General features: G+C 47.8%; 1 protein-coding gene across 1 annotated transcript in view; it reads right to left on the bottom strand.

The window, feature by feature from the left end:
• The window catches only part of LOC147711012 (dual specificity protein phosphatase 13B-like), a 78,725-nt gene that overhangs the window by 25,312 nt on the left and 29,263 nt on the right, over window positions 1-24,150 (bottom strand). The window contains exon 4 of the mRNA XM_086920099.1: window positions 2,274-2,444. Within this exon, the coding sequence (XP_086776225.1) occupies window positions 2,274-2,443 (170 nt within the window). The 5' untranslated portion in view covers window position 2,444. The remainder of the gene's footprint in view (window positions 1-2,273; window positions 2,445-24,150) is intronic.

Genomic DNA, 24,150 nt, shown 5'->3' with positions numbered 1-24,150 from the left:
TTACCGTAGTCCAACCTGGAGGTTATTAAAGCCTGGACCACAGTTTTTTGGGTGTCTGGCGGAAGCATCCATGCTATTTTTCTCAGCCACCGCATGATATTAGTGCAGGTGGCTGAGACTTTCACAACATGCTGTTTCATGGACAGTTGGTTATCAAATGTAACTCCCAGGTTGCGAGCCTTGGTGGATGGAACCGGCAGGGGACCCATTTGCTGAGGCCAGTGCTTAGGGCCCCAGAGAGAGGTGTCAGGACCGAATAGGAGAAGTTCGGTTTTATCGCCGTTTAGTTTTAATTTATTGGTCTGCATCCAATTGGCAATATTAGTGAGCCCAGATTGGAGAGAAGAATTGGGGACGTGTTTATTAGAGGAGAGAGAAAAAATAATTTGGGTGTCGTCCGCGTATGAAAATATAGAAAGACCAGATTGTTCTGCCAGAGAGGCGAGAGGACTGACATAGATATTGAAGAAAAGGGGGCTTAAGATAGAACCTTGGGGTACACCGTGTGGGGACGGGAGGGCAGTGGAAGCAGAAGTGGAGGAAAAGACCTGAAAAGTGCGTGCAGACAGAAAACTGGCGATCCAGGCTAGAGCAGTGCCATGGATACCAGCGGCCTTTAGGGTGGAGAGGAGGATGTCATGGGAGACGGTATCGAATGCAGCGCTTAAGTCCAACAGGATAAGCGCCACCGTCTCCCCTCTGTCCACCTGCTGTCTGATAGCCTCTGTGACACCTAAAAGGGTAGATTCTGTCGAGAATCCAGCCCTGAAGCCAGATTGGGATGAGTGTAGGAATTTCGTGTCCTCAATATGTGAGGAGAGGCAGAGGTTGATGTGTTTTTCTAATACCTTGGACAGGCAAGGGAGAAGAGATATGGGTCGGAAATTGGAAGGGTTGTTGGGATCGGCGTTAGTTTTTTTTAGAAGAGGAACCACCATGGCGTGTTTCCAAGCTGCAGGAACGGTGGCTTCCGACAGAGATGCATTCAGGAGGGCTAGGATAGGTAAAAGAACGGAAGTGTCAAGGGTGCTTAGAATTTGAGGGGGCATGGCATCAAGTGGGGAGCCAGATTTGATTTTAGCCATGAGTTTAAAAAAGAGTTCTAAAGAGATCGGATCCCATTTGTCAATGGAAGTGTGAGGGACAAGGGTGGTAGTAGTATCCTGAGGGAAAGTAGTGTCAGGACCTATACTATGGGGGTTGTCCAGTGCTCGAGGGGAGGCATCAAAACCGACATAAATGCGGTCTATTTATGGGGTTCCCCATTCATGCCTAAGAGACCTTCTAATATTAGCTAGGGAGGGTGACATGCAAGGCACTATAGTATCTGTTTCCACCATCATTATAATATGATTTCTCCTTATGTGTTTTATGGAATTGTAACAATGCTGATCGTATTATTCTTAATCATATGCCTGCTTATGCTCGCAAAAATACTGCATCTTAGATCACGTCATTAAAATAAATATTTTTTAACTTTATTGTGTCTCTTTTTTACCCATGTTGTGGACTGGTATGAGAATATAACGAAAGAGTGTTCTTGATTCCCACCATTCCTGAGTGTATCCTAAGTCGCATGTTCTGGGTTGTCTAATCATTGGTACCTTTGCTATAGGACAAAGAGCTAATGAGACACTGATGCTAGTCGGTTAGGGGGTTCTAGGTACTGAGGTGAGTTTTTGGTCCACCACAATTCACTAAGGTCCTGGGTCTCTGTGCACAGTTCTCTGTCTGAGCAGACTCCCTGCAACAGGTGAAGTGGGATACGCTGTCTCCCAGTTGAAGGTGAGCCTAACTATTAACATGTGTAGAATGGGCCTACTTGTTCCTTGGATGAACTAGTTAAAGGTAGTCGCTGCTCGTCCTTTAGTTAAAGGTTGGGTGTACTTGTCAGTAGGAAGTTTGGCTCTGCCTGTCTCTTTGATGGAGGCTGGAGCTACCAGTGTCCATTAAACATTTTGAGCTTGCCTTTTTTCTGCCCACCAAAGAGGAGTTGGGTATGCCAGTTCCAAAACTGGAGATCAGGGGTACGGATCTCCCAGACCAAAGATGGATCACTAGGTATACCATACTGGCTTTGCCTTTCCCCATACATTCCTTAAGTTTGCCTGTCTTCCAGGTGAAAGCAGGGCCTACATATCTCCAAGGGGAGGTTTGACATACCCATCCATTGGTTAGAGGTGGGCCCTTCAGTCTTGCTGGTGGAGGTCAGGCTTTCCGTCCATTTAGGTAGAGGTTGATCCTACCTGCGGCATTGTGGAAGTTGGGCATACCTGTCACCCAGGTAGAGATTGGGCCACACTTGGTTCACATGCCCAGTTGATTTTCTGTGTGTCCAGAGCATCATTTGAAGGTCAGCCAGAGGAGGAGTTTCATAAAATTTCCCTCTTCGGCCACAGTGATCGCTTAGGAAGTCATCTTTGGAGGACAATTTTTTAGCCATTCTTGAACAAAAGCAAAGAAATATTGAATTAGAATATCCAGTGCTTTTTAGAGTTTAATTCCATTTCTGCTTTCCAAAATCATAGTAATCATTTATTAAGCTAGTTTTTTTTAAGTTCTCAACTCAAGCAGATCACACTGCTTTTTCCCATCCCATCACTTACCCCATTTCCCTCTCCATCTCTTATTTACATCTCCCCATCAGCACCCACGTTCCCCAATATATTTCTCGATTTCTCTATCCTCGCTTAGACCCTTTTCTCATTGTTTTCCTACTCATCCGACCCACCTCAATGTCTCCTTTCTGCCCCAGCCACTTTACTCTGCCACGTTACCCTAAGCCACTGCACTCTACTCTGCACCACTCTACGCCACTCTACTGCACTTTACCTCCCTCTAATCTACTGTGCACCACTTCACTCTCATCATTTAACTCTATGCCTCTCTACTCTGCTCTGCATCACTCTACTCTATGCTAGTGCACTTTACCCACTTTATTATGCACCACTGCACTCTATGCCACTCCACTGTGCCACTAAACTCCATGTCACTCTACCCTACTCTGTGCCTCGCCATTCTGCGCCACTGCAATCATCGGTGCGCCTCTCTACTCTATTCCACTGCGCTCTACGCCACTACACTCTACCCTGCACCACTATACTCTACCTTGCACCACTCCACTTCAGTCTTAAACAATCTACTCTATGCCACTGTACTCTATGCCACTGCACTCTACGCCACTCTACTCTGTGCCACTGCACTCTATGCCACTGCATGCTACGCTATGCCACTCTACAGTTCTGCACTCTATTCTATGACGCTCTACTCTAAACCACTGCACTCTAAGCTAATTTACTCTACACCACTTTACTCAAAGCCAATGTACCCTATGCCAACTACTTTGCACAACTGCACTTTATAATACTATATTCTACATCACACCACCCTAAGTCACTCTATTCTGACCCACTGCACTCTACGACACTCTACTCTGCATGACTACACTCTACACCTCTGCAGTCTATGCCATTATACTGCACTCTACGCCACTCTTTTGTACTTTACACTACTCTACTGTACTCTACGCCACTGCACGATTCTACATAAAGCCAATGCACTCTACAACCCTCTACGCTGCATCTCTCCACTCTTTTGCCTCTAAACTTTATACCACTACCCTCCACTCTAGAAAAACAGGAAGACAGTGGAACCTTCTTAGTATCAGCACCTAACCGATAATTACTCTAATAGTAAAGTTCCCTTTCTATCAACATAGGAATATGTGTGCACACTGGTTGGCACCCACCATCACAGTTCTAGTTCCAGCAGGAACTCAACAATATAAACAAAAGCACAGGTGCACCACAGAATACCAACAATAAAACAAGTTCAAATCCAAATGATAACATGAAAAAGGCCCCTCAATTTTGATTTCTTTATTCCGTTGTGTGGTAGAAAAAACAGTACAGCCGGCGCGTTTCGTCCCAACTTGGGACTTCTTCAGGGCGATTTAGAAGTAGTATGTCATGTCTCTACAGATGGCAGAGACTGCAATAAAAGCGCGCTATACCTCGATCTGGAGTCCTCCATGTGAATATATGAAGAGAAAGTCCAGTGTTCTCAAAAGGAGGATATGTAATGAATGGAACTTGTAGGCAGATAAGACCTTAGAGGATAATTGTTCCAGTGTTGCTTCACATGGCGTCTGTGGTAATATTGGTCCCAATATTGCAAAGCGAAAATCAAAAGGTAGATGCAAATTGATCTGGTAGGTTGATCAAGTGATAGTATCACCGGAACCCCAAGAGTCTGGGGAGGTGGGGACCGCGTATAATAACTCTAAAAATAATGACCTTGAATCACCTTATCTGTAGAATGGGAATGCCCCATCAGGCATAACCACCAGGCTCGTAATACAATGGTCACGGCCAGGAACGCGGTCACCACGGACGCCAAAGGTACTGGGGTCCGTCCAGCAGCAGCACTACCCTCCACTCTACTCTGCATCACTTCACTCTATGACTTTTCACTCTACATTACTCTACTCTACAACACTGTTCTCTCCACCATATACCTTAACGCCACTCTACTCTGCATCCCTCCAGTCTATGCCACTGTACTTTACGCCAATCCACTCTAAGCCACTCAAATCTGCTCTGCACCACTGCACTCTACGACACTCTGCTCTATGCTACTCCACTCTACGCCACTAAACACTACTATGAAACATTCTTTTTTTTTTTTACATTTCTTTATTGCATTTAATTGGAAAACATCAAGATAGAATCACAATCCCACTCAAAGACCCCCTACTATGAAACATTCTACTCTACGTCACAGCAGTCTACACCACTCTACTCTACACCATTGCACTCCACGTCACTTTGCTCTGCAGCAATTTATGCCACTGCACTCTAAACCAATGCACTCTATGCCACTCTACTCTACACCACTGCACAGTATGTCACTCTACTCTGCTCTGTCTGCCACTGAACTCTCTGCCACTCTACTCTGTGCTACTCTACTCTATGCCACTCTACTCTATGCCACAGCACTTTACAGTGCGCAACCCTACACCACTCTACTGCACATCACTGAACTCTGACACTGCACCCTATACCATTTTACTCATTATCTCTCTACTCTCCACCATTCTACTCTATGGCAGTGCATTCTACCCCACTCTACTATACACCACTGCACTATTTTCTACTGCACTCTACACCACTTCACTCTATGCCACTCCACTCTCCAACACTGCACTCTATGCAATGCACTCTCTGCCACTACTCTATACTACTCCACTCTACTCTGCACCACTTCACTCTACCCTGAACCACTTCACTCTAGCCACTTCACTCTGCTCTGAAACAATCTACTCTATGCTACTGCACTCTATGCCACTGCACTTAACACCACTCTACTCCACTCTGCGCCACTCCACCTGCGCCGATGCAATCAATGTTGCGCCACTCTAGTCGATGCCATTCGACTCTACGCCACTGCACTCTATACCACTACTCTATGCTACTACACTTTACCCTGCACCACTATACCTTACTCTGCACCACTCCACTTCACTCTACTCTGAAACAATCTACTGTCTGCCACTCTGCTCCACTCTGCTCCACTCTACGCTACTCCACTCTACGTCACTGCACTCTTTGTTTTGCCAATCTACTAAAACACTGCAATCTACACCCAGGACCGGACTGACCGTAGCGGGCACCGGGCGTTTCGCCTGGAGGCTGGTAGGGTGGGGGCCGATTTTCCACCGATAGGGGCCGGTTTTGTTACTGGGAGCCGGTTTTGCAGCAGTTCTGCATTATCGGCCATCAGTAGCAAAAGCAGCAATGCTTCACACTTTCCCCCAGTCCCCCTGGGGGGCTCGTGCGGCAAAATCACCAGGGCTGCTCTGGGTTCCCAGTCCGGTCCTTTCTGCGCCAAATTACTCTACTCTACACCATTGCACTCTGTCACTTTACTCTGCACCACTGTACGCCACTGCACTCTAAACAAAACACTGTACTTTATGACACTCTACTAGGCCTGGGTGTGAAATTCCGATCCGCTTGCTGAGTTTGCAGCATGCGGAGTTCTGAAAAACTCTGCAGAGTGGCGTTTTTTCTCGCTCGCGCTTGCCAACGTTAAGTTGGTGAGTGCGAGTGAGGAAAATCTTGCTACAGACCATCTCCCGGCAAGATTTCCCAACGTGGGTGGTCGCGCATAGTCACTACCACCTGCGCTGGGAAACCTTCAATTTGCATTGAGGAAGCTGCCACTCAGGTCGAAGATCTGTGCGTGGTGCCGTTCATGCTGATTTTCCACCGTGTGACAAAAACCCAGTGCTAAAGTTCAGCGAGAATGGCACGCTTACGGAACTCCGCGTAGCACGGCAGAGTTTTTTGGTCACTACGCAGATCTCAGCTCTGGCCTACACTCTACTCTGCAGCACGGCACTATCTGCCACTGAACTCTCCCCCATTTAACTCTCTGCCACTAAACTCCATGCCATTTTACGCTACTCTATGCCACTCTTCCCTGCACCGCTGTACTCTGCGGCACTTTACTCTATGCCATTGCACTCTACTCTCTTTTTTTTTTAAAGGGGGGATGGGCCCGTTACAGCACTCTAACTGGGCCTCCACCATAGTTTTAAACAGGGTGTGTAGGTTCGAAGTTAATTCTGAAAAGCACTTTGACAATTAAAGTGATTTTGGTGTCTTTATTCCACCAATCTTAGTTAAGTAATTTCAGAAAAACACGATCAACATTTACGTCATGGCAAACATGGAAAAACACTTGATTAAGAGAATTCACAAAAACAACAAAAAGTACATTCGACAGTCAACAGATGCAAACCAATAAAATTACATTACATGTACAACAAACAAAAGACCAGTCCAAGTTTCAAATCAAGTGGCGGCAAAAATTATTTACATTTCAAAAATACAGCCTGCCACAACAAGCTAGCCTTATGTAGAGACGGTGCAACAGGCCGATTGCCTTGTTTGCACCCAGGGTTACTCTGTATGTTCACTTGCTTTAACGACTAGCTGGTAAAGGTCGACACGTTTCTGAACCCCTAATCTCTTTGGGGTTCTCCTCAGGACCGGGAGTTGGTCAGATTCATTTCAGTGATTAAGAGAGCACAGTGGCTGTTACCAAATGGTGGAGTCAATGCCCTTGGGTGTGTTCTGATGTGCTCAGTCATGAAGGTGCAAGTTATCCGACAGACATAGATTACCTATTTGCAGTCGGGACTTTGGTTTTATGTTCGTGCTGGGCTCATGACACAGCTGGCAGCAAGTCAGTTTCTTGATTGATGAATACAAAGATTGCCACGCGATATTTAATAATCGAGTGCTGGATCCTGCATGTAACAACTTTCAGCTTTTTACAGCTTCCTTCTCAGTATCAGTGTCCTCCAAATTTTGGAACGGCAGAAGTGCACTCTACTCTGCACCACTCTATGCCATACTGCTGCTCTCTACACCACTGCACTCTACATCACTCTAATCTACAGTACACCACAGCACTCTGGCACTGCACTCTACGCCTCTCCACTCTACGCCTCTCTACTCCGCATCACTCTACTCTATGCCAGTCCACACACTAAACCCCTCTATTCTACACAGCTGCACTGTATGCCAATGCACTCTACACCAGTGCTCCCTACACCACTGTACCTATGCCAACTACTTTGCTCCACTGCATTTTACGCCACTATACTCTACAACATTCTACTCTATGCCACTGCACGCTACATCTTTGCACGCTACATCACTCTACATCATTGCACTGCACATTACTGCACTCTATGACACTTTACTCTGCAGCATTGCACTGTCTGACACTTCACTCTCTGCCACTGAACTATATGCCTCTCCTCTGTACCACTCAACTCTACACCACTCTACTTTGTGCCACTTTACTTTATGCTACTGCACTCTACTCTGCACCACTCTACTGCACACTATTGCACTCTGACACTGCAATCTATGCCCCTTCACTCTACTCCTCACCCTATACTCAATGCCAGTGGGCTCTACCCTACTCTACTTTTCCCCGCTGCACTCTTCCCCACTCCACTCTATACCACGCCACTCTGCAACACTGCACTCTACGCCAATACACTCTAAGCCACTACTCTGTACCACTCCACTCTGTACCATTCCAGTCTACTCTGAAACAATCTACTCTTCATCACTGCACTCCTTGCCACTGCGCTTTACGCCACTCCACTCGACGCTACTGAAATTAACACTGCAACACTATACTCTACGCCACTTAACTGTACACCACTATACTTTATCCCACTGCGCCCTACCCTGCACCACCCCAATTCACTCTATTCTGCGCTACTGTACTCTGTGCCACTGCACTCTACTCTGCACCACTCTGTGCCACCCTACTGCACACTGATACTGCACTGTATGCCACTTCACTCTACTCCTCTCTACTCTACACCCTCTACTCTATGCCAGGACACTCTACCCTACTCTACTCTTCACAACATCAATCTTCTCAACTGCACTCTTCCCCACCTCATTCACCCCCACTCCACACCACTCCACTCTGCAACACTGCACTCTATTCCACCACTCTACACCACTCTACTCCACCCTGCACCACTCCACTCTACTCTGAAAACAATCTACTCGTCGTCATTGAACTCTATGCCACTGCAGTTTACACTACTACACTCTACTCTGGACCACTCCAGGTCATTGAAATCAACATTGTACCACTATACTCTATGCCACTACTATATACCAATATTTAACCTCAAGGGGTGGTGATGGACAGAGTTTCTGAATTAAGCAGAATACTCTCACCCAGTCAAGAGATCAGGGCTAGATCCAACACCGTTTTTTAGCTCACTGCACCATCCCAGCTCAGAACCTGGCTATATGCAAATTAGTCTGTTCCTGTCCCAGTGCATGATGGGAACAGGGCAAACCAAACTACCAAGCCAATTCTTACACTGGGAAGGAAACAAGCTTCCGGGGACTGGTTTCTGGCATTTCAGCCGTCGTCGGCCCGGCTTGCTTGAATCCTGATGGTGCAATGAGCAAGGGACTCACATCTGAGTATACCCTTCCACGCTTAGGGTGGACAAAATATTTAACAACAAGGGGTGATGATGGACAGACTTTCTGAATTAAGCAGAATACTCTCACCCAGTCAAGAGATCAGGGCTAGATCCAACACCGTTTTTTAGCTCACTGCACCATCCCAGCTCAGAACCTGGCTATATGCAAATTAGTCTGTTCCTGTCCCAGTGCATGATGGGAACAGGGCAAACCAAACTACCAAGCCAATTCTTACACTGGGAAGGAAACAAGCTTCTGGGGACCTGTTTCTGGCATTTCAGCCGTCGTCGGCCCGGCTTGCTTGAATCCTGATGGTGCAATGAGCAAGGAACTCATATCTGAGTATACCCTTCCACGCTTAGGGTGGACAAAATATTTAACAACAAGGGGTGGTGATGGACAGAGTTTCTGAATTAAGCAGAATACTCTCACCCAGTCAAGAGATCAGGGCTAGATCCAACACCGTTTTTTAGCTCACTTCACCATCCCAGCTCAGAACCTGGCTATATGCAAATTAGTCTGTTCCTGTCCCAGTGCATGATGGGAACAGGGCAAACCAAACTACCAAGCCAATTCTTACACTGGGAAGGAAACAAGCTTCCGGGGACCGGTTTCTGGCATTTCAGCCGTCGTCGTCCCGGCTTGCTTGAATCCTGATGGTGCAATGAGCAAGGGACTCACATCTGAGTATACCCTTCCACGCTTAGGGTGGACAAAATATTTAACAACAAGGGGTGGTGATGGACAGAGTTTCTGAATTAAGCAGAATACTCTCACCCAGTCAAGAGATCAGGGCTAGATCTATATACCAATGCATTCTACCCTACACCACTATACTCTACCCTGCACCACTCCATTTCACTCTTCTCTGAAACAATCTACTCTACTCCACTGCACTCCTTGCCACTCTACTCCTCTCTGTGCCCCTCCACTCTACACCTTTGCACTCCACGCCAGTGCAATCTACACTGCTCTACTCTATGCTACTGCACTCTACACTACTCTACGTTACTGCATTCTATGCCAATGCACTCTACACCACTGTACTTTATGCCACTTCATTCTAGGCAACTCTACTCTACTCTACTCCACTCCATGACACACCACTTTATGATGGTCTACTCCATATATCTCTGCTCCACTGACACTCTGCTCCACTCCACCCTAAGCCACTCCACAGTCTTTACTCCACTGTATGCCATTCTACGACACTACTCCATTCTACAACACTCTACGCAACTCCCTCTATTTTTTTTGTTTTTAAATATATTTTTATTGCAGGAATTAGTAAATCGTTACAATATCGACCAGCATTGTATCACAAGCAATATCAACACAGTAAAACCCTCTGGCCCCCCACCTTAAGTTTCGTACACAGCCATCCAGCCCACAACCCTGGGGTCGGGCGGCGAGATGCAATGGGGGCTCAGCAGGATGCTTGAGCTGGTCCGGATGATCCACTGTCCGTCATCTGCTTTTCCAAACAAGCCTATAAACCCAAAAGAAAAACCCCCACCCTCAAGATACTACTAACCAAAAGAAACCCCACCCACCCCCGCCACCTGCGCCTGGGAGCTACCGCCACAGGATCTGCCATGGGACCCACGGGGAAAGCAATAGGACTAACAGTGTAAACGTTTACCGGGACTCAGGACGAGTCGCTTCTTCATCTTCAGAGTCGCTGGGGGCACAATAATCCCTGAGGGCCTGCACCAACATTTCCCACTCCAACGCGGCCTCCTGCGCCTTCTCATTATGCTGCCTCCAAGCTAGTTGATATCTCAGCGCGCTCTCCCCCGCCGCCCACTTCAAAAGCTCACTGTGCCATCTGCTGCCTGTCGGACCAACTCGTGCCTTCCAGTGCCTGGTCACCTCTCGTTTAGCAAGAAGGAGCCCTAGGTCGATAAATTTACTAGAAATTTTATTCCTGGGGGTATGGGGGAACCAGTGCAGGAGCCCCACCGCCGCATCAAATGATAAGGATCTCCCCGTCACCTCCTCCAGGGTCTTCTCTACTTCCTGCCAGTAAGATGACAATCCCGGACAGGCCCAAAGCATATGAAGGAGGTCCGCTTCCTGAGCTGGGCACCTAGGGCATTCCGCCGAATTCGTGGCAAAATACCGCCTCTACGCAACTCCCTCTATGCCACTCCATGCCACTTTGCTCCACTCTTTTCTATGACACACTACATCACTCTACTCTATGCCACTCCAATCTATTACAATCTACTCGGGTCAATGCCACTTTACTCTGCAACACTCCACGCAACACCCTCAATGCCACTCCACTACCCTCTACACCACTCCCCGAAACTCTATACCCAAGGCCGGACTGGCCGTAGCGGGCACCGGGCATTTCCCAGGTGGGCCGCCATGATGGGGTCCGATTTTGGGCACCTGGGGCGGGTTTGTTATCCGGGACCGGCAACATTTGCCCCCGGAACAAAATCAGCCGATATCTGCCCTAACAACCAACTCGGCCACACTCCCCACCCCTCCCTCCCCAGGGGGGCCGGCCGGACAGTTTGCCAGGGCCGGTATCCGTTCCCAGTCTGGCTCTGTCTATACCACTGTACTCTACGAAACTCTACTCAACTCTGACATTGTACTCCACTCTATGCCGCTCAGCTCTACGCCTTTCCACTCTACGATACTCTATTGTCTCCATGACACTCCACAACACTGTGTGTTACTTTGACATCCCACTCCTCTCCATGACACTCAACTTTACTGTACGCGACTTCACACCACTCCATAACACCCCACTCTATTCCACTTTACGACACTCAAGCAACTCTCCTTTACCCCAATAACTTTTAGCCATGCTGAACAGCCGTCACGCTGGTGTACTCCATGGCAAAAACATATTGGCAAAGCCAATAGCTCTTGCACAGGTGAGACCCATTGGCTTTGCCGATGTTTGTTCCTGAGTTGCAACTGTTCTTTAATTTCAGTAATTTTTTATTGAAAAAATATATATTTACATTGAGCATTACATATACATGGGAGGAAGAAGAGAAAAAGAAGGGAAAGAAAAGAGAAAAACGCCTGGGTAGGGTCCGTTTCAGTCTTATTGGCATTAGTCCAACCGCCAGTCGTTCACGCTCTTCCTTGTCGTTTTATTCCTCCGTCCCCCCATCTTTGCATTGATTGTCACTCTTTGATCCCCAACCCCGACCGTGGGAAGGAAAGAGAGAGAGAGTGGAGCAGCGCAGGATTTTGTGGGGTTTGCACTATCAGGTGGGCTGAGTGCTGGTGGCCCCTGTAGGGTTGGGTACCTGGCTGTGTTGCCTACGGGGGTTTATGCGAGGACAGGTAGTTGTCTAGGGACTCTCACATGTTTGACTGTCTATGTGTCTTTGGTGTGTGTTTCGTTGTTATGGTGTCCGCCCCTCTCAGGAATGTGACCTAGTTGAACCATGCTCTAGACGTGGCTTTCCCTGTGTCCTTCCAATTGTTCAATACTGTTTTGACCGCTTCTGTCAACAGCAGGTCGATGAGGTCCCTGTCCTCTTTGGCTGTGATTGTAGGGGCTATGAACCCCATTGCTAGGCTGTAAAAATCCAGTTGTAGAGCGGCCCCTGTGATGTCGTTTATCAGTGTCTCAATTGTGCTCTGGAACTTCTTAACCTTGGTGCAGTGAAGAAGCAGGTGTGCCAGATCCCCCCTTTGTTTGTTGCAGTTCCAGCAGGAATCACTGTCACGGATTCCTATGGAGGCTAGGCGGACGGGGATCCAGTATGCCTTGTGTATCAGCCAGAATTTGGTCTGGTCTAGAGTCGTCGTTACCTTTTTCCTTGACGTGGACCTCCATAGATCAGCCTTCTCTTCCTCGCTTAGCACCCTTCCCCCTAGTGTTCCCCAGAAGGTCATGTCTTTGTTGTTGAGCTTGGTGGATTTGGGGCTCAGGGCTTTGTAGAGGTGTGCTACTTGATGCCCCAGTTTATTAAGGTTAGTGGCGTATTGCAGGATTGACGGTGTCTGTCCGTTCAGGTCTGCCTTCCTTATTGCAACCTTGATCTTCAGGAAGTTGTACAGTTCTATGCTGTCCAGTTTGTGTTCTTCTTTGATTGTGTCGAAAGTAGTGTGCGCGCCTTGCTTTTGTAGATGGCTTACTGTGGATATGCCGTGCTTGTACCATGAGTGCATGTCCAGTGTTTTGTCTCTGTATTTGATTCTGGGGTTGTGCCATATGGACTCTAGCTGTGTTTTCTTTATGCTAGTCCCTAGTAGCCTATCTATGCTTAGGAGTGCTGTCTTGGTGTTTCTTAAAATGGGGTTGTGTTTGATTGCAGGGTGTCGGGTGTCGGTAAGCAGAGCAATGGGGTCCATCCCTCTCAGTAGTCCTCTTTCTAGTGTGAGCCAGGCCGGGGTATAGTCTTGTTTGGGGGTGAGCCAGTATAGTCCCTGTCTTGCTATGCATGCTTTTTTAAATGTTTTGAAGTTTGTTATGTTTAGGCCCCCTAGGTCTTTCGTTAGTCTGAGTTTCTGTAGGCTAAGTCTGGGTTTCTTCCCTTTCCATAGAAAGGTGTTGAGCAGTTTGTCCAATGTTTTGTGGAAGTCCTCTGTGTTAACCAACGGCAGCATGTTGAGCATGTAGTTCACTATTGGTGTGAGCATCATCTTGACTGTCTCCACCCTCCCCCACCATGTGGTGAATTTGGGAGACCATCCCTCTACTCTTTCCTTTATTTTGCGTAGTATGGCTTGTTCGTTCTGATCTAGTGTGGACCTGAGGTCCCTCTCAAAAAGGAGGCCTAGGTATTTGATGGGTTTTTTCTGCCATGTCAGCCCGGATGTGCCTAGTACTGTCCTTGTGGTGTGGACGTTTAAGGGTTTGCACTCTGATTTTTCCCTGTTCAATTTGTATCCCGAGACCTGAGCATATTGTTCTATTGTTTCCATCAGGGCTTTGATTGATTTCTCTGGATTTTCGGTGATTATTAGGACATCGTCTGCATAGGCCGCTAGTTTGAAGGTTCCCCCTCCACTGGTATCCCGGCTATGTCTGTGTTAGTTCTAATCATGTTTAGCAGTGGTTCTATCGCTAGAAGGAACAGGGCTGGGGAGAGCGGGCACCCTTGTCGGGTCCCTCGTTCTAGGTAGAGTAGGTCAGATGTCCCACCATTGACTACCACTCGTGCTCTGGGATCGTTGTAAAGGGCTAGAACCATCTTCCTGTAGTTGGGACCGAGCCCAAATTTCTGCATGCACTGATCTAGGAATGGCCAGGATACTCTGTCGAATGCCTTATCCTCATCTAGGGCTATCATGACTGCTGCATTGCTGCTTTTGGAGGAGTGGTTTATTATGTGGCAAAGCAGCCTTGTGTTGTCGTGGGACATGCGGTTTTTAAGATAGCCTACTTGTGAACAGTGTATGAGCTTGGGTAAGAGTGCGTTGAGCCTGGATGCGAGGATCTTAGCGTAGATTTTACAATCTACGTTTATAAGTGAGATTGGTCTGTAGTTTTTTGCCTGCTGTGTGTCCTTGCCTTCTTTTGGGATTACTATTATGTTGGCCTCTGCCATTGACGGTGTCATGCGTCCACTCTGGACACAGTTCGTGAAGACTTCCGTCATTGTGGGCTTGAGTATGTGGAGGTACTGTTTGTAGAACCCGGCCGTGCAGCCATCTGGCCCGGGTGCTTTGTTATCTTTGAGACTGGCTGTGGCCCTCCCTACCTCGTCCCCTGTGATGTTTAAGTCGAGCACTTCTCGCTTGTTGTCAGTTAGTGTTGGTGTGGATATTCGTTCTAGGAGTTCCTTGCCTCTGTCCTCTCATAAGGTGGTGTCCCTCGTGTAGAGTTGTTCATAGAAGTCTTTGAAGACCTTAAGTATCTCTGTTTGCGGTCTGGGATTTGTTATTTCTGTCTTTGATGGCTGCTATCGAGTGTTGTTTCTGTTTTCCCTTGAGGTAAGATGCCAGATTTTTCCCTGCTCTGTTTGCTGTACACAGGTTGATGGCTTTGTAATTGTTTATCCAAGTTCCCGCCCTCTCACTGAGGATTCTGTTCAGTTCGTATTTCCGTTTAGTTAGGGTCGTGAGGGTGTTCCTATCCTCTATGTTCGCTATGTGTCCCATCTCTAAGTGTTTGATTTCTTTTTCTAGTTCTGCAATCTTTTTGTTCCTTTCTCTATTCAGCCTTCCCTTGATGGCGAGTATTGTCGCCCTAACAGTGGCTTTTAGGGCGTCCCAGGGTGAGGTCCTGTCTGTTTCGGGGGTGTCGTTAATTGCAAGGTACTCTCTTATTGCTGTCTCTATCTCTGCCTTCGCTGTCGTGTTGTTAAGCAGGTTGTCGTCGAAACGCCATCTGCGAGTCGGCTTCTCGTTGTGTTTCCCTGATAGGACTAGGCTGATATGTGAGTGATCTGAAATGATTCGTGGGCCTATCTCAGTGTGGTCTGTGAGGTGGGTGTGTGTGTCTGATATTAGGATGTAGTCTATTCTGCTGTAGGAGTTGTGTGGGTTTGAGTAAAATGTGTACTCCCTGCGGTCTGGGTTTTGGAGCCGCCACGGGTCCTTGAGATTTAGTTTGGAGCACAGGTTCCCCAGGATATTGCCCTTTTGTGATGTTTGGCTAGGTCTGTGCGGGTGTCAATGGCTGGGTCTAGGACCTGGTTCATGTCCCCTGCTACTACTAGAAGCTCGCCTAGTGGTAATGTGTATAGTTGTTCTCCTACCTTGTCCCAGAAGGGCCTGTCGTCAGTGTTAGGGCCATAGATGTTGGCCACATGTATTGCTTCTTCGCCTCTTGTTAAGCTGGTCACTAGCATTCTACCATCTGTATCCGCCTGCACGCTCCCCAGTACTAGCTTTGATTTCTTGCTAATTATTGTTACCACCCCGCTCTTTTTGTTCTGTGCGGGTGATCCTATTACCTCGCCTATCCAGCTGGCTTTGAGACGCCCTATGTCTTCTGCTTCTAGCCTAGTTTCTTGTAGTACATATATGTCGCCTTTGAGCTTCCCCAGGTATTCTAAGACTTTCCTTCTCTTCACCGGGCTGTTAAGACCCTTAACGTTCAGGGACACTATCTTGATATCAGTTGTGAGGTGGGCTTGGTTGTTGTGTGTCATTTGCTGTGTTGTGCATCTGGCGCTCTGTCTGGCCTCGTTCTATGTGCCTCACTGTGCCGGGCTCCCCCACATTTCTCGCCTTCATGTGATTGGCTGTTCTCTATCCTGCGCTGACATCTCCTAGGGAAAGGTGTGGATGGGAGATAGATAGAAAGATAGAAGAAAAGAAGTAGAGATACCCCATGTATGTGCTCCCCGCACCCCCTCCCTCCCCTGTGCCCCCCTCCCCTCCCTCCCCCCCTTACTTGCTGAGTGGGTGTGCGACTACAAAGTTCCTTTGCTCCGCATGTTCCCTGAGGTAGTGTTCTTGGGCTGAGTCAACAGCTTGGCTCACATGTTTTCTGTCTTCTTCCCTTCGGGGTCTTGGTGAACAATGAGGTAGGATGTTATCATGTTGTCAAGCGCCCGAGTTCTCTTGGCGTCCATGGTTCATGACCGCGTTTGGTCCGTAGTCCCTGAGCGAGACTCCCGGGCGCTTGGTTGAGGTAAATTGCCTTGAGGTAGTGTTGTTGTCCTATTACTGTGCTCGTATTCAGATTTTCCAGTGTCGTCAGGTGATGCGCTTCTTTTGGCCGCCCCGGGGCTTTTGTTTCCATCTCTTCTGTTGGCGGTCGTTGTATATAGCGTCTCAGGTCTTCCGGGTCGTCGAATACCATTGTCCTCCATTTGTCAGTGACCTTAAAGCGCGCTGGGCCGGCGAAACTAAAGCTGATATTTCTTCTACGTAATGTATCTCTTAGGGCTAGAAAGCACTTCCTGGTTTCTACCGTTGGTTTGGAGTAGTCCTTTGTCAGCACAATCTTGCTACTTGCCCATGTGAGGTTTTGATTCTTCCTTGCAAAGGCGAAAATGGCATCGGTATGGCTCGTTCTTAATGGGTTACAGATTATTGGTCTGGGACCTTTCCCCGTCACTGGCTTCCCTGCCGGCACTCGATACGCTTTTTGTACTTCAAACTGCCTGTCAAATTTAAGGCCAGTGAGCTTTGGAATCATGTCTTCAAGCATGGCCGCACAGGAGCCCGCCTTATCTTCTGTTCCTTCTGGGACGCCTAAGATCCTCACGTTGCCTCTTCTGGCCCGGTCGTCCTGTTCCGCAAGTTGCCTTTGTATGGCTTTAGTGGCCTTTTGGCACTCTGCTATTGCTTTGGTGTTCTCCTCCGTTGCGTCCTCCACGTTGCTTATGCGCCCCTCTGCGGCTTCAATTCGGGTGTTGGTGCTGTGCAGGTCAGCTCTTATTGCCGCTAGTTCCAGTTCCATATTGTCTATCGTGAGTTTCGTTTCTTTCGCTACTGCGTTGCCCTCATTGATTTTTCTGAGGATGGTCTCTAAGGTGACGGTCTCGTTTTTCGGCTTTATTGGCGACTCTGGGATGTCCTTCCTTTGTTTTTTAGTGTCCGCGGCTAGTTTGCCTTCATTGCCTGCCATTGTGCAAATGCCTCGTCTTATCAGGACACTGCCCAGTCGACCTTCTTTCTGCGTGGATGTCAAGTTGTTAGTTGGGATTGTTTTTGAAGTCGGAGCGCTTATGTATGCTCTGTACCTGCTCGGCTCTCTGATGTTTCTGGTCCTTGTCTTGGATTTTGCCCCTGCCAGCGCGTGCTTCGTCTCGTTCGCAGCCGCGCCCGGTGGCTTGTTGCCTGTATGCGCTGGGCAGTTAGGTCTCCCTTTGGTTGTTAGCAGTGCTGGGCTGTGCTGTGCATGCCGTGGCGGCTGTGTGGCCTCTCGCCCCTCTTCGGCTGTTGTTCTTAGCCTTCCTCCTTTGCTGTGTGAGCCGTATCTGGGGTGCTTGCCTTGCCAGCCTGGGGTAGTGTTTTCTTTCTGGGTAACGCCTTGCCTTTGCTCTGGGTGTAGCAGGGCTCTCTCACCTTTCCTCTGCGCCTGCACCTCCGTTAGTTCGCTTCCGCTTCCTGCTTCTTTGTTTTCGTCTAGTGGCTTCCGGTAATGGCGGCGCCCGTGCGAGCAGTTGGTTTCACTTTCGTTGTAGCTTCGGGCGGGGATCGCTTCCCGCTGTTTCTGACCTCCCTCGGAGCTCGCTTTCATCCTCGGGTGGTTCTTGCTATATTTCTCCCCCCCTCGTGCTCCGCCGCCCTGCTCGGCTACTCGCGCTGCGTTTGTTTCCCGCTATGAAGCGCGCTGGTGAGTCTGTGCCTGGGCGAGCGTTATCCTGGGGGGGTGGTCTTGGGTTATTTCAGGATGCTTTTTCTCACCTCCTTCTTCGCCCTTTGCTGGGCTCGCTCGGGTTGTGGGCTTGCGGGTTGAGATCCCCTTACTTCCCTCTGGGCGCCATCTTGTCTCCAACTTGCTTCTGCAGCCGAGGGGTGTGTGGAGTCCAAAAATCCCAGTGAATGCGCTTCTTATATCACGAGCTGTGCGGCTCCTCTTGTAGCCTCAATCTTCCCACGCTTGTTTCTTGTTTCCGATGCGAGATCGGACCTGTTTGGCTGGTTGTTTTCGCCGTAATTGGCCTCAGGGATGCGGAGCTGACAGACTTAGACGACCGTCCACATTGCCGTCCAATCCACGCCCCCGTTGCAACTGTTCTGTGAGGCCAGGGGACATATGATGTGTCTCCCCGAGCTGTATCTGTTTTGAAAATGTTGCATTGCTACTACACTGGGTCTACCTTTCTATGTGTGACTGAGAGTACATTCTTCTCCTGAAGCATGTGTTGTAAGTGGGGCGGGGGGGGGGGCTGTCCTTTCTATGTGTTAGTAAAACTGGGGGTCCAGCTGTTGCATACTGTAATTCTTCTCTGAAGTTCGCAGCAACATGGGCCCTTGTGCGAGGGCAGACATTGCACCGTCAGGCCGTGATTTTTGGTAGGAAAAAGACAGTCAGAAATGGGGTGCAGTGGGCCTCACCCTCCTAAGCGCAGGTACCACTGCACAAGCTGCACTTTTGATAGCTGCACCCAGCTTCGGCAAGGTCTTCTTTTTCTTGCTGGGGAAAGCATTTCACAGCAAAAAATTCAAAGCGACTGCTTTGTCACGCTTTACGGCTGTATAAGTTTGGAGACTAGATTTGGAAAAGTAAAAACCAGGACAGGCCAAACATAGAAGTAGGACTAGCAAACGTAGAAATTAGACTAAATGTGTGTGTGTGGGTATAAATATTCGTCCACTTTGAATCCTACTTCTATACATGTGGTGTGTGTATATATACATTATATATACACACAAACAGTTGGTGCCACGGATTTTCAAAGACTTTTGACTATGGCAGGCCCTTTTCCCTGCCCACAATACCCTACTACCCTGGAGGTGCAGGAACCCTGAACTGAACCCCCAGCTGAGCTCCTGCTGTGCTGCTTAAATGGGGCTAATCCCGCCTCCAAAAAAATGAGCTCTATTTCACACTACAGAGACGCATGTGGAAGTGAGAAAGTATGCAATAATTGAAACACTCACTCCTCTTCCTTTAAAAATCGGGACATATGTTCAAAATCGGGACTGTCCTGGAAAATCCGGGACTTCTGGTCACCCTATGTATAAGTCGCTGAAATGACGGCCTCATGGAAACCCTAGCAGACTGCCTTGGCCATAATCCTCGCCTCCGACAGGTTCATTCATTCCCACGCTGACACCACACAGCCCGGGCCTGCTGTCACAGCTCCAGGGGGCCCGGGAAGCCCCCAGGCTGGCGGAAGGACGCGGAGGTGTGGGGAGGGGTGACCCCCGAGGGCCCTCAAAGGGTGGACCGTGAGCCTGTTTTAGTGAGACAATGACATAACATGTATGTGTGTAAAGCGCACGTTCATCCGGACCTCAGTTGGGTGTAAATCTATATTCACTGCGCTACTGGAGGTGTAATCTGAAAACCCTTCCCGATATAGTCCAGGGGATTCCAAGGCTGGACGCTCAGATGGCAGCTGGGCACTCTGTGTAAGATGACCACCGGGGCCTGCTGAGGAGTGGCCGCAGCGCCTCTTTCCCAAAGCAGGCCTGCACGCCGAAGAAAGGCGCAATGAAGAGCTTGGTGCGGCTCGTGTGGTAAAGCAGTGGACCCGGTTTGGGGGGCATTCCACAGACGACCACGAGGGAAAATTCAATAAATAATTAATTTGCCCTCGTCGTCGTCTGTCGAAAACCCCCTCACCCGGCCCACCGCTCTTACCTGCACACACCGATGCTGAAACAGCTAAGATGTGCGCGAGATCTGAGGGAGGGCAGCGTTGTATGCGGAAAAAGACCTAACAGCATTAAGAACACAAGCACTACACAAATAAATCATTAATTACATTAATACAGTCTCATGGACTGAATTTTAACCAGTACTGATTTCATTTAAAACTAGTTTGCAGCATTGCACATGCAAACATATAAACTGCGAATTTTCAGCAAAATATTCAGATGCGGGGTCTACGGTATAAGAGAGGACAGGCCTTTAGGCCCATAGGAATGAATGGGGAGTTATTCCTTATTTGCTATTAGCAATTTGCTAATCGCAAATAAGGAATGTGTAGGAATCGCAATTTATTTAGCGATTCCTACATGAATCCCGTTTTGCAAGTCCTTAATAGCGATTCCTTAATAATCGCTATTAAGGACTTGCAAAACGGCACTATGATGAATCTAGCTGCATGTCCACAGAGAGGGTATTGCAGAGTGGAGCCAGCTCCTACTTAGTAAGGGCTGGAGAATAGTTTTACAACATTGTACTGGGAGACCGTTGAAATCTTGTGCAACATGCACAGGATCCCATAACAAGCCCCACAGACAGTGATCATCTGTTCTTTCACAGAAGGGGGAGAGGGCGTCAGCAATGGTACCCACACACTCCTGGTTGATTTCTTTCAGATAAGACCTGAACCGAATTCCTGGGACCACCAGTTGATGGACTAAATCAAATTGGCTTTGCCAAATGTGATGACTTTGGTCTTCTCACCATTCACGACAATTGTCTTTCATCCATGAGGTAGGTTACTCAGGCACAATGTAAACTTGCTTCTGCTTGTGTAAACATCATCACCAATAGGAAGTATAGGTTACGTATCATCTGCATAGGGTACTATGCCAAAACCGCTTACACGCACAATTGTTGCAAAAGGGGGGACATGTATATGTTGAAACCGCTGGACTGAGCGACGAGCCCTGAGGAGCTACAGGAAACAGACGCAGGGTCAGATCTGAAAAGGGGAAGGTAGATGGGCTGAAAATCTTCCTGAGAGAAAAGACTGAAATCAACTTGAAGCCTTGGAGAATGGGCCAATCTCATGCAGTCTTTTGATCAGTGTTGCATGAGACACCATGTCAAAGGCCAAGATGGATGACAGCAGCAGTGCGGCCCTCATTCAAATTTAACCTGATGTTATCAGTGGCAGCCAATAAGGTGGCTTCAGTGCTGTGAGCAGCCCTGAAGCCTGATTGGGAGGGGTCCATTAGATTGTTTCGCTCCAAATAGGAGGATAGCTGAAAGTGTTATGGCCCCCTTGGAATTGCACGGTGTGGCATGCAAAAGATGGTGCATGCCACACCATGCAGGAACATGCTGCAGGCAGTCACGGTGGGGATCTCCTGTTAAGGCTCTCCAATGAGCCTAACACAGCCGCCACTGTGAGACCGCCACAGCACCAATCGCCCGCCCTGGATTCAAGTCGGAATCCGGCAGGTGGGTGCACCATAGGCTTGGCAGTCCTCCTGTGGGCGCAGTGATGGCAGTCCTACAGGTGGACCACCAAACTCGTAATAAGGCCCTAATTATAAACAGGTTTGCTTCCAATCGCAGTTGGGCAATACTAAGCTATTTAAGCGAGAAGGTGGAGCATGTTACCTCAAATGTCTAGCCGTGATCTATTTCAGCAGAAGTAAGGATGCTCACCACTTGAATTGGCACTGACTTGGGTGGCTTGTATCCTTCCTTCTACTTCAACTTTATTACAGGCCAACTCCTACATTAGGCATTCTTAATTCCACTTATTTTGCTTGCTGCCTTGGTTCATTCTTACTTCTGCATAAGTAGGTTAGCAGTGATAACTGCTGATGGCGTTTTGTGAGACAAAGACAGCTTCATTGTTTTTGTTGATGTCTATCAAAATCATTTATAAGATTTGGGCTGCTCGCGGCATCTCTGAAACCGCCAGGGATAGGGGCAGCTTCTAATTGTTGACAAAGAGGAGCATTGTTTTGCTACTGTAAACAAGCACTGACTGAACTCCGCAAAATGAAATGGGGCAACTAAAAAAATCACTTTAACCACCATAATGGGGCACAGTGCTAAGAAACAGCAAACTAGTTCGCACGCGACAAAAATAGCCCCACTGTGGGCATTTCATTTTATCCAGTCCCGGTGGCCTCTTTCTGTCTGTGTAGGAAGGGACATGCTTTGACTCTGGGAAGGGGCTGGTGTTCCAGCAAGGGCGACCAATGCGGCATCAAATGCTCTTCCGGGGTCAAGCCTGGCAGGAGTGATGGGTGGCATCTGCGGCTGCAGACATGGCGTCGGGGTATGTGCTCAGCTGGCTCGAGCGGTCAACGACTGGCAGTAGGTCTGCGGATACCTCACTCCTGACCTGTGACCTCAAGGTGAATTCTCAACGTCTTGGCCATGTTCTTAAATAACCATACATCAAACTACACTCTGCTCTTAAAATGGCAGTCTAGATTGGGCTTCTTTTCAAATTGGGCCTTTCCTAGGTTTGTTTTGCTTATGTATGTTCTGCTTAATTTCCGCAAAGCGTAGAGGTTTTTTTTTATTTGCTAAAATAAAGCATTAGCTCATCATTTGGATAGTCAAACGTCTTACAAGTGCTGTGCTCTTCATTCAAAACATATTTGCTAGCCAACTGAAATGAATGATGGTAAATCTAAATTTACTTCGCTTAACCTCATGCTAATACAATTACGTCCCAGTCTGGCATTAAGTCCCTTGTGATGTCACTCGTCGTGTTTGCGGAAGTGGACGTCACAGTCTGATTTCAAGTACCTGCGTCACTCGCAAGACATTATTGTCCTGTGCACAGCCCTGACTGGCTGAAAAATTATACTTCTCAGACTTAAAATCAAGATCTGCGAAAAGAAAAATAAAGAGTAGGCATTCAAGCCTCAAACTATGCACACAGGATATGGACCAATATCCCTACAAACGGCACCCTTGCTTAGTCACTCCTGCTTTCCAGAATAAAAAGCTGAAAACGGATCCCTTCAAGGAGCGCCTGATCCCCCATTGATAAAAGGTCGTCATCCAGCTCTTCTGACCGCCTAAGCATAACAACAAAGTCTATCCTTACCTCCAACTCGCTTGTGTATCGGAGGTGGGCGAGACGGTGACCACAAGTTACCAGGGGGAGCTGAGCCCGCGGTGCAGGAGCTGAGTCCTGCAATCGTTTGCTACAAAAATTATACCACAAACACCATGTAAAATGCGATAAAGTCTCATCAGAATTTTAAAAAAGTGTAGTTCCTAAACACATGGACGCATTACCATTACTACGTGAAATTATTGCGCTGCCCTCAGAGGTACTTATTAAAAGTGATAGTTTATAAACATGAGCCATTATTGAACTAAGAGGCAAGACAGTTGTCATGTAGACCCTTTACATGGCCCAGATTATTATAGAGCAACATTATAGTCTAATAAATCCAACACAATAATTATTAGAACATCTGGTATTTTGTACTCACACATTTGAAGGGTTTTCATACTCGATAGTCAAGAAAAAGGAGTTTTGATGAAATAAATTGTTCGCCTAAGATCACACAATTTAAGTGGGAAAGCCACCATATTATGTAGGTTTCCTGATTTCATTTTGTACAAATTTGCCAGTAAAAGAGTATCTATGTTTATTCCTTATGATAAGGATTTGTTTTTACTTCTTTGTCCATTTTCTGAAGTTTTTATATAGCACAAACTCTGCTCTAAGGTATAGAAGGGCTTTAGGTAAGCACAAGATACATTACACAAGGTCACATTCAATGTTTTTAGACAGGGGCAGATAAGTGATTTCCCCACAATCACAGGATGTTGTTGAGCCTCTGGCCGTAAAGCTATATCCTGGGTATAAGGAGGGCGGCAGGCAGAAGCCACACGAAACCT

This window comes from Lissotriton vulgaris, chromosome 5 (assembly GCF_964263255.1).
Source record: "Lissotriton vulgaris chromosome 5, aLisVul1.2, whole genome shotgun sequence".
NCBI classification, from domain to species: domain Eukaryota; kingdom Metazoa; phylum Chordata; class Amphibia; order Caudata; family Salamandridae; genus Lissotriton; species Lissotriton vulgaris.
The sequence above is the reverse complement of the archived record's forward strand: the minus strand, read 5'-3'. Positions and strand labels throughout refer to the sequence as shown.